This window comes from Hippopotamus amphibius, chromosome X (genome assembly GCF_030028045.1).
Source record: "Hippopotamus amphibius kiboko isolate mHipAmp2 chromosome X, mHipAmp2.hap2, whole genome shotgun sequence".
Classification (NCBI taxonomy): domain Eukaryota; kingdom Metazoa; phylum Chordata; class Mammalia; order Artiodactyla; family Hippopotamidae; genus Hippopotamus; species Hippopotamus amphibius.
Genome location: NC_080203.1, coordinates 18,061,167 through 18,071,922, shown reverse-complemented (window position 1 = coordinate 18,071,922; position 10,756 = coordinate 18,061,167). Strand labels below are relative to the sequence as shown.

Genomic DNA, 10,756 nt, shown 5'->3' with positions numbered 1-10,756 from the left:
TGGCAATCCCAATCTCCCAATTCTTCCCACCCCAACCACCCGGCCTTGCTTCCCCTGCTTGGGGTCCATATGTTTGTTCTCTACATCTGTGTCTCTATGCCTTACAAGCCAGTTGATTTGTACCATTTTTCTATAATCCGCATACATGTGTTAATGTACGATATTTGTTTTTCTCTTTCTGACTCACTTCACTATGAAAGACAGTCTCTAGGTCCATCCACCACACTACAAATAACTCACTTTCGTTCCTTTTCATGGCTGAGTAATATTCCATTGTATATAAGTGCCACTTCTTCTTTAACCCTTTATCTGTTGATGGACATTTAGGTTGTTTCCATGTCCTGGCTATTGGAAATACTGCTGCAATGAACATTATGGTACATGTACCTTTTTGAATTATGGCTTTCTCGGGGTATATGCTAATAGTGGGATTGCTAGGTCATATGGTAGTTCTATTTTTAGTTTTTTAAGGAATCTCCATACTGTTCTCCATAGTGGTTGTATCAAGGTACCTTCCCACCAATGGTGCAGGAGGGTTCCCTTTTCTCCACAGCTTCTCCAGCATTTATTGTTCCTAGATTGTTTGATGATTTCCATTTTGACCCCAGCATTCCTTCTTGTCTCATTCATACTTCATTCCACATTCATGGTCTGTCTACAGACAATAATCACTTACCTCTCATCTACCGTTTCCTGTGGACCTGGGCTTGAGGTATCCTGTTTGGATTCATAACACAATGATTCCTCCTATCAGCTGACTGTCCATCATTATTTTTTGTCTCAGTTTCCTAATCGGTAGAGTGCGGATGCTAATCAGAACCATGTCATCAGACTGCCATGGCACTTCGTGAGTTAATGCAAGGCATTGAGACCAGTGCCTAACACACACTAAGCTCTCATGTAAAGTTAACCATGACTGTTATCTTATCACCATGCACGTGTCTGGTCAAATATCACCTCATTTCTGGAGGCTTTCCCAGGCTATTCCTGACAACACTAATCTACTTTTTCTAATTCCTTTTCTAAATACCATTCATGGGACTTCCCTGGTGGTCCAGTGGTTACCCATTCATATAAGATAATCCACATCTTACTACACATTGGCCAGTTTGCCAATTGATTGTTCCACAATTTGTTACTTTCATCTATGCTAATGTCTTTGTTTATTGATGTATTAAGTCTTATACATGTCTTCATGTACATATTTCATTCTTAGATGTTTACCACCATTTTCCAGTGCATCAGCTTAGTAGCTTATGTTTTCCTGGTATAATATAGCTCAATATACAGCACAATTCATATGAAGTTTCAATAGCACATAAGGAGACCCTGAAGTGGTACCTTTTATTAGGAGATGGCCTGTCATATTCCCCCTTGAGAAGTTCATCAACTCCCTTCTCCACACATTGGTTTTGCCAGGATGCAAAATGTGGGTGGTGCTCTGATAGAGGGATTGGCAAAAATGTCCTGAAGATGTGGCTGACTACCTCAGGTCCGTTTCTTTGGAAAGAATGCACCAGGCTGAAATGTGTGTTGCACGAGTGTAGATGTGGCACATTGGAGACAGCGGAGGCAGTTGAAAGGAATCAGGAGGAGCAAGTGTACCGGGACAGGAGTGGAAGAACATGACCTTTTAGGGAAGAACACATATTCTGGCCTGATTGGAGAAGAGAATACATGATATAAGTGGCAGAAGATAAGGGGGAAATGATAAGTGGCCCATAGGATGGAACCATGGGTTGCATGTGCTAAACTCCAGTGAGATCCAGTTTGCTTTTCCAATCTGTCATTTGGGTGTCAGTGTGCAGAACAGATCAAAACAGAGGATCGCCAGAAAAAGGGAGGCCATTTAGCTCCAAGAAGGTTGTTAGCGTCCAGCTGGGTGGTAATGAATGCTGGAGCTGCAAAGATTCAATGAAAACATGGGTGAACATGGCATGGAGCGTATGGGCAGTGGCCGCTATGTGAAGAAAGGCAGCTCAAGGAGTCAGGGGCTACTGCCAGATCGATGGTGCCATTGCCTGGATGCATGGTGGTCCCACCAAGGGAAAAGAGACACAAGGGCAGAACAGTGTGGCAGAGAAAAGAAGGAAAGGCGAAGAGTTCATGTTGCCAGAAGTTTCAGGTGTCGATGAGATTCAAAAAAATAAGGTGAATAGCAGTTGAGTAGAAATACTGTCTAGAACTGAAGGAAGAAGAAAGATCCAGAGTGGAGATTTCTTTCAGGAGGTTTGACGTGAGATTCATGGTGCAGATGAGATCTCCAGAGGACAGAGAATGGGCTGAGAAGTGTGCCAGCAGAACTGCAAGGAAGGTTTGACTCTGAGGGAGTGCTCACCACTTGATGGGAAGAAGAGAGACACAGGGATGGAGTCAGGAGTGCAGAAGCTGAGATGCAGCAGGTCTTGGCTTGATCCTCTGTGTCTCTGCAATGCCAGGAGTATTACGGCATCCCGGTGCTGGTGCTCTCATCACCTGCCCCTCCTACACCTAAAGGCATCTCTGTGGCTCATTTACCTGTTTGCTCAGAGACGCACGTCCTGACATCCTGGGCAGAAGAAGAAAAGTTCCCAATGTGTCCACAGTCAATAGATCTGACTAGAAAATTCACCTATGGCTGTAGAGTCTGGTCCCAGTAACAGACCCCTGGCTGCTTCCCCTCTTCCACGTATTCCTGGTCTCCTTAGCACCTTCACACCCCCAACTCTTAGCTGGGGAGCTATACATTGCCAGCCCACTCAGACTCTGAAATCCTCGTATCCAGTGGCCCTCCGAAACGACTCTTTTATTTTAAGAGCTTCTGCTGAGATGTATTGACGTGCAATCAATGGCATATATTAAAAGTCTACAATTTGATATATTTTCTTATTAGTAATGTATATATGACAACCCAGTCTCCCAATTCCGAACCCACTCTTGCTCCCTCTCTTCTCGCACCCTTCTAGAGCATCATACCCTTTGCTTTGGGTGTTGGGGCCCATGGGAAGACTGGTGACTTTCAGGGGGCATGGACCCATTGCTATACTTCCTTCCCCGTGACATGTGTTCCTGGGATGATCGGCATATTTGGCCATGTTTTCCATCAACAGTACAAACTTCTGCAAGTGGATCCTCTGGGTCAAAACGTCTTAGACATTTATACTCTTTTGATATAATTGTGGAAACGGCATCCAGAAACTGGTAACTTTTTTTACCCTTTAAAAACCTGAGAGTGGTGACAAGAATAGATATAACTTATTGCAACAACATTCAGTTAAATGATACCGCCGTGGCAAGAGGAAATGGGAAGAAGAAAAGTTTGGTCTCTCACATGCTTCTTCTTTATCAGTGTCAGTGAGATTAGGCTGCATTCCAACTAGAGCACACATTAACTCTGGGGTATCCAGGAACCACTACCCACAAGACACACCTGTTAAGAAGCTCTGGATGGACCTAGAATCTGTCACATAGAGTGAAGTAAGTCAGAAAGAGAAAAACAAAGACCGTATGCTAACGCATATATATGGAATCTAGGAAAATGGTACTGATGAACCTAGTGGTAGGGCAGGAAGAGAGATGCAAACGTATAGAATAGGGTTGAGGACACAGTGGGGGAAGGGGAAGCTGGGATGAAGTGAGAGAGTAGCACTGACATATATACATCACCAGGTGTAAAACAGATGGCTGGTGGGAAGCTGCTGTAGAGCACAGAGAGAGCAGCTCGGTGCTCGGTGATGACATAGAAGGGTGGTGTAGGGAGGGTGGGAGGAAGGCTCAAAAGGGTGGGGATATGGGGGTATATGTATACATATAGGTGGTTCACTGTGTTGTGCTGTACAAACTGACACAACAGTGTAAGGGAATTGTACTCCAATAAAGATGGGGGAAAAAAAGAAGCTCTAGCAGGTCTTCTTTCAACTACATTTCTATTTCAGTCATACAAAACCATTATGCAGGTCTTACAAAACCTTTTACTGCCTTTCTTTTCCCATTCGTCTACTTTGAAGAATCAGCTACACAGAACATGTCCTCTGGAGTTAAAATCTATATTCCTTCACCTCTGAGCCTTATGCCCTTAGGCAAGTGAGTGAACCCACCTGTGACACATCACAAGTGGAAGCACCTAGCAGGCCTGTGGTTGGAACAGAGTAAAAAGCGGAAAAGGTACAGCCAGACACCTAGCACTTCGAAGGAGTTCAATAAGTGACGGCATATTTATGCACAAAAAAGGCAGTGCCAACACCCCCCGCCAAGGAAGTATTCCCTGAGTGTGATACAATGATTCACCCAAGGTCATATTCATATTAATAAAGATTAACCAACAATTAAGCACATTTCAGATCCCAGTTCAAGTGTGTTACATATACTAACATTGAATCTTCAAAGGAACCTTTTAAGGTGGATACTGATACCCCTCTATTTTACACATGAGGACATAGAGATTGGGAGACATCGTGCAGTTTTCCTGAAGCCGCGTGCCTCGGTGGTACGAAAGACACAGTCACATGCCAGCAAGTTGGTTTCACACCCCAGCTCTTAGCTGGGGAGCTATATATTGTCTCCCCACTCAGACTGCAGACTGAAATCTCAGCCTGAAATGCAAATCCAGTTTTCTTAGTTAAGTGAAATCTGAGAGAATGCCCATTTCTTCATGACCTTGTCAAAATGGGGTACTCAGAACTTTCTTTTCATTTAAAAATCTACGGGATGAAAACTAATATATTATGAATGTATTTTACATTTTTTTTTTCAAGAATTGAGAAATGGATTTACTTGTTGTTTCTATTTGGTCTTAAAACTTTCGCTCTCCAGTGTGAAAGTGTTACTTCAAGAAAGGTCATTCAGCCTTCCCCCCGAGTTTCATGCACAGTGTCTCCCATCACCCCCGCCCAAGTTTCATCCACAGCCTAACCCCGCCTCCGCCCCAGCCCCAGCCCAAGTGTCATCCACCTCTCCCTGCCCCGCCCTGCCCCCGCCCTCGCAGCTCACACCCTGAGCCTCCCACCCAGCCATGCGCCCCCTTGCACCAGCTGGCCATGTGACTGTCCCCGGGTTCCACTGTCACGCGGCCCACGCGGACCTTGCACCGGAGCCCACAATATCGGGCCCCAAGAGGGACCTGGGCATGGTGGTGGGGACGGAAGGCGAGGACCACAACTTCCGTGAAGCAGAATATGCTGCCATCCACTCCATGTTGGATCAGATCAACTCCTGTCTGGACCACCCAGAGGAGAAGAATGACCGCCTCCATGCCTGCCTCCAGGAGCTGCTTGAATCCAACCAGCTGATTCGCCCTGAGTTTCAGCAGCATCTGCGGAAGGCCCCCAGCTAAGGCAGCCCCTAGGCTTTGAGGGCCAACAGCCAGGCCCCAGCCTGGCCTCCCTGAGACAGACTCTGGCCTGAGCACTCATCACCTGCCTTAGATTCCTTTTCAAGGGCTGCCCCACAGATCCCCTGGTGGGAGGGGGGCGATTCTGCCTAGGTAACCCTTCTGCTACTTCCCTCGGCATGCTTGGACCAGCCCACACCTCCGGGCATCCCCCCTCTGGGGCCAGGTGTGGGCCAGTGACCCACCCACCATGCCTGCCCACCCAACTCCTGGACACCCTGCACTCTGCTCAGGCCTTGAGTGTCCACATTAAAAAAAAGAAAGAAAAGAAACAAAAAGGAAAAGTAAGGAAAAGAAAGGTCATTCACTTTCTCAATTTTTATATGATATTTTCAAATGTCCTACAAAAGATTTCTACCATTTTTCACCTACTCGTGAATAGAATGGAAGTACCTGTGTTCCTGAATCCTGAAGGTTAGATTTTGCAACCATCATTGTAAATCTTATCAGGAAAAATCGTGTTTGAATTTCTCTTGTCTGAATGTGTTTGAATAAAATTTGAATGAAAATGATATGGAATGTTCACTGTGCATCTGTACCTTTCCTCTGTGGGTTTCCAGATGAAGAACTTGGTTCACCTGTCAGTCGGTCACTGTGAGGGTGTCCCTGGTAACCCCTGCCCGTGTTTCATCCACTGCCTTGGCCACCCCGACCTCCAGCTCCCCTCCCCTCACGGCCCCCCAGGCTTCCCTCGCACCGCTGTCCAAGCGACCATCTCCACGATGCGATTCTCTGCCGTGAGGCCCCTGCAACGGAGCCCCCAATGGCGGGCCCCAAAAGGGACCTGGGCATGCCGTTGGAGAGGGGAGGGTGAGGACGACAGCTTCCAGGAAGCAGAATATGCTGCCATCAACTCCATGCTGGACCAGATCAACTCCTGCCTGGACCACCTAGAGGAGAAGAATGACCACCTCCACGCCTACCTTAAGGAGCTGCTTGCATCCAACTGACTGTCGTGCCCTAAGTTCAAGCAACAGCTGCAGCTGGCCCACAGCAATGCCAGCCCCTAGGCCTTGGGAGCCCCCAGCCAGGTTCTGGCTGGAGCCCTCAACGCCTGGCGTAGACACCTTTCCAAGGGCTGCCCTACAGATCTCCTGGGGGCTTCTGCCTACCTCGGCTACCCTTCTGCTACTTCCCTCGGCAGGCCTGGGCCAGCCCGCCCCTCCGGGCATCCCCACTCTGGGGCCAGGTGTGGGCCAGTGACCCACCCAACTTGCCTGCCTGCCCACCCAACTCCTGGACACCCCGCACTCTGCCCAGGCCTTGAGTGTCCACAATACCGGGTTTTCAACACACACACACACATGCACACACACACAAAACAAAAAAGAAAGAAAGAGAAAAAGAAACGAGAAGAAAGAAAAGGAAAGGAGAAAAGAGAAGAAAGGTCATTCACTGTCTCAGATTTTATTCAATATTTACAAACGTCCTACAAAAGATTTCTACCATTTTTCACCCACTTATGAATAGAATGAAACTACCTGTTTTCCTGCATCCTAAAGGTTACCTTTTTCAACCTTCATTGTAAATCTTATCAGGAAAAATTCTCTTTTTACTTCTTTTGTCTGAATGCATTTGAATAAAATTTGACAGAAAATGATATGGAATGGTCACTGCACATAATATACAAAGCATACAAGCAGCTCATGCAGCTTAATACCAAAAGAGCAAGTAACCCAATCCACACATGGGCAGAAGACCTAAAAAGACATTTCTCCAAAGAAGACAGGCAGATGGCTAACAAACACATGAGAAGATGCTCAACATCACTAATCATTAGAGAAATGCAAGGCAAAGCCACAATGAGGTACCACCTCACACCGGTCAGAATGGCCATCATCAAAATATCTAGAAACAATAAATGATGGAGAGGGTGTGGAGAAAAGGGAACCCTCTTGCACTGTTGCTGGCAATGTACGTTGGTACAGCCACTATGGAAAACAGTTTGGAGGTTCATTAAAAAACTAATAATGGAACCACCATGTGACCCAGCAATCCCACCACTGGGCATATACCCAGAGAAAACCGTAATCCAAAAAGAAACATGTACCATAATGTTCACTGCAGCACTATTTACAATAGCCAGGACATGGAAGCCACCTAAATGCCCATCAACAGATGAATGGATAAAGAAGATGTGGCACATATATACAATGGAATATTACTCAGCTCTAAAAAGGGATGAGATGGAGCTATATGTAATGAGGTGGATAGACCTAGAGTCTGTCATACAGAGTGAAGTAAGCCAGAAAGAGAAAAACAAATACCGTATCCTCACTCATATGTATGGAATGTAAAAAAATGGTACTGATGAACCCAGTGACAGGGCAAGAATAAAGAATCAGATGGGTAGGCAGGGGGCAAAGGGGAAGTTGGGACGAAGTGAGAGAGTGGCATAGACATATATACACTACCAAGTGTAAAATAGATAGCCTGTGGGAAGTTGCTGTATACCACAGGGAGATCAGCTCGATGATGGGTGATGCCTTAGAGGGCCAGGATAGGGAGGATGGGAGGGAGTCACAGAAGGGAGGGGATAAGGGGATACATGTTCAAATACAGCTGATTCACTTTGGTGTACCTCAAAATCTGGTGCAAAGCTGTAAAGCAATTATATTCCAATAAAGAGCTTAAAAAAAATCAGATGTAGAGAACGGACTTGTGGACATGGGGTTGGGAGGAGGCGAAGGGGAAGCTCAAACCAAGTGAGAGAGTAGCATTGACATATTTACTACCAAATGTAAAATAGATAGTGGGGAGCTGCTGCATAACATAGGGAGATAAAATCGACGACGGGTGATGACTTCGAGGGCCAGGATAGGGAGGGAGTCAGGGTGTTGCGGGAGGGAAGAGATGTGGGAATATATGTATAAATACAGCTGACTCACTTTGGTGTACAGCAAAAACTGGCACAACTGTGTAAAGCAAATATATTCCAATAAAGAGCTTAAAAAAAAAGAAAAAAGAACTCGGTCCATCTGTCAGTGGGTCACTGTGAGGGTGTCCCTGGTAACCCCTGGCTTGTGCCTGGTGTCTGAAGTGAGGGGATACTGGCTGAGGACTGTGCCCTTAACCTTGAACGTTGGCATAACTGTGGATGGTTGCTATGGGAATTGCTGCCCTCCTCCTTCCGCTCATGAGGAGGACTCCATGCTGCCCCACCATAGGGCTGGGCCAGCGCATATGAAGAGTCTTGGGTCTTGTCCTGAGACCTGGGACAGTCACCGAGAGTACACCTACATGTGGAAGAGTAATGGCTGCCCAAAGGTGACCCAGATCACCTGCCTGGATCACTAGAGAAACTCAGACCCCACACAGTAGGGATCAGACCTTCATGTCTCTGCCTCTCTGGCTGGACACCAGGCCGGAATTGTACCCTGCGTCCAGGGGAAACAGATAGATGGATACAGACACAGATAGAGGGGTACAGGGACAGAAAAAACATGGGCAGGAGAAGGGAGGAAGGCTGAAGAGGACACCAGTGCTGGACATGCGGCACAGAGCAGCCCGTCATCTGCCTGTGTCTGCAGAAGACTTCTGCCCTGGGGGCTTCCAGGACACTCACAGCCTTCCCAGCCTGAGTCAGCCCTTACTCAGGGCCTCACCTAAATCCCAACAGTGCCTGGAAGACCATCCCCGAATGTCATGGGATAATCAGTAGTCACTGCCCAAAGTCTTGCCACAAAGGTGCTCCGTGCCTTTCTGGTCTTAGCCTTCCTGGACTGGGGAAAGCAATCAGATCAAAAAGCAGAAAAGGAACCCAGATTTGGCAGGGACCCTAGCCATCCCTCCTTCCTATAGGCTGCCTGATTCCCACTCACTCATCTCCAAGTTGATGCCATTTCCGAGGAAAAGGGAGCATAGATGGGGGAAGGAATCACTTGAGATATGCAGAGGGGCCTGAGCCTGCCTTGGACTTGCAGAGCTAAGCATCGTAGCTCACATCTTACTGGACAACTCATTCTTTACACAGGAGGAGGCAGTAATTGTGGTGTGCTCCAAGGACAAAGAACAAGATAGACTCAAGGGGCCAATCTTGCCGGAATAACCTTACAGGACTCCTATCACTCTGACAAGGCGATCACTGCAATGTCCCAGAGCCCTCCCAAGCAGCATGCCCGGACCCTTGCCCATGCATATAAGGAAAGATATTTGCCCCAGTTTCCTCCTGCTCAGCACACTACAAACTGTACCTACACTGCCCAGTCAGCAGATAACTGCTGGTTCCCTGACTATAAAAACAGGCAAGCAATCCATCCTCATTGTCGACTTTCCCTGCCTGCTAGGAAGTCAGCCCGCTGTTCTTGCAGTGACCCCCTCTCTCTAATAAACTCTATCTTCCCTGCATTCTGCCTTGTGTCTGGAAATTCTTTTCCAAACTGCACTCAGACCACAACATTTGGTGGTCCATACGGGAACTTCTCCTACAGGGGATCTCCTCCCCCACCTCCTCTCCTCATTCCTTGGGACCCTCTGTGAACAGGCAAGTGGCTGTGGCAGCAACAGAGGAACTCTGGGCAGGGCCACACCCTGGTGTGTTCCGAAGCCTCCACAGCTCCCTTTGCCCCAGAAACTGCCATCCAGAACAGGTGCGGGTCCTCCTGTCTTCCTTCTGGCTGAGGACAAGGCCAGTTGATATTGTGCGGCTATGGGTCAGGCATTTAGAAGCCATTAGGGTGCCTGCCACTTGAAGAGTCCCATGAATGGATAAGGGAGTCACTGGACACAGCAGGCTATTAGAGTGTCTGCCCCCATCAAGACAACTTGCACGAAATGTGAGGCACACAGTGGTTGAAACAAAACACAAAGCCCACAGTTCCTTGGCCACCACCTCCTTGGTAGGACTAGAAGGCAGGACCCTCAGTCTTCTTTTCTTATTACTTCCACTTCCTTTCCTCTGGCCTGGACTGACTGCAAAGGACCTCGCCACTTCTGTTCACCTTCTGAGAACTTCTTCCTTCCCCGTGGATCTTCTAACCGTGAGTCACTTCCCAGCTGAACACCGGGAACTCCATTCCCTGTCCTTATTGGTGCCTTAAAAACATGCACGGTTTCTCACAGGGGCCTCAGTCACGTGGTTCCTCACAGACCACCTCTCTCAGTTGGATGTGACTGCGAAGATGGTTGTCATTTTGTGCCCAAGTTACACGGTTCTCAGTGGTGCCTTAGTCACACGAGATGTCACTGAGAGAAAGGGGGACGCCTTTATATCCGTCAGGGATTCTCAGTACGCCCTCTCCCATTCTAGGGCATCAGGGCTAAGAATGGTTTCAAGTATGTCTATCCCTTTAGACTCACCTCCTTGTTGTATTCTCGGGAAGTGGAAGAAATTGGACTGAGACAATCTCAAAAAGAAGAGGCTCGGCTTCTTCTGTGACATAAGTTGGC

General features: G+C 47.5%; 1 protein-coding gene and 1 pseudogene across 1 annotated transcript; both read left to right on the top strand.

Annotated features, from left to right (window-relative positions):
• The first annotated feature begins 4,990 nt into the window (after positions 1-4,990).
• On the top strand, positions 4,991-5,311 carry LOC130841379 (bublin coiled-coil protein-like). The gene has a single exon (XM_057717562.1). It carries the CDS (start codon positions 4,991-4,993, stop codon positions 5,309-5,311), a length of 321 nt encoding a protein of 106 aa, XP_057573545.1.
• Positions 5,312-6,131: 820 nt separating this feature from the next.
• LOC130841317 (bublin coiled-coil protein-like) lies at positions 6,132-6,378 on the top strand (annotated as a pseudogene).
• Positions 6,379-10,756: the final 4,378 nt, after the last annotated feature.

Bases quoted from the DNA above. Each gene is read 5' to 3' on its own strand.
- LOC130841379 (XM_057717562.1), top strand. From the start codon at position 4,991: ATGCGCCCCCTTGCACCAGCTGGCCATGTGACTGTCCCCGGGTTCCAC.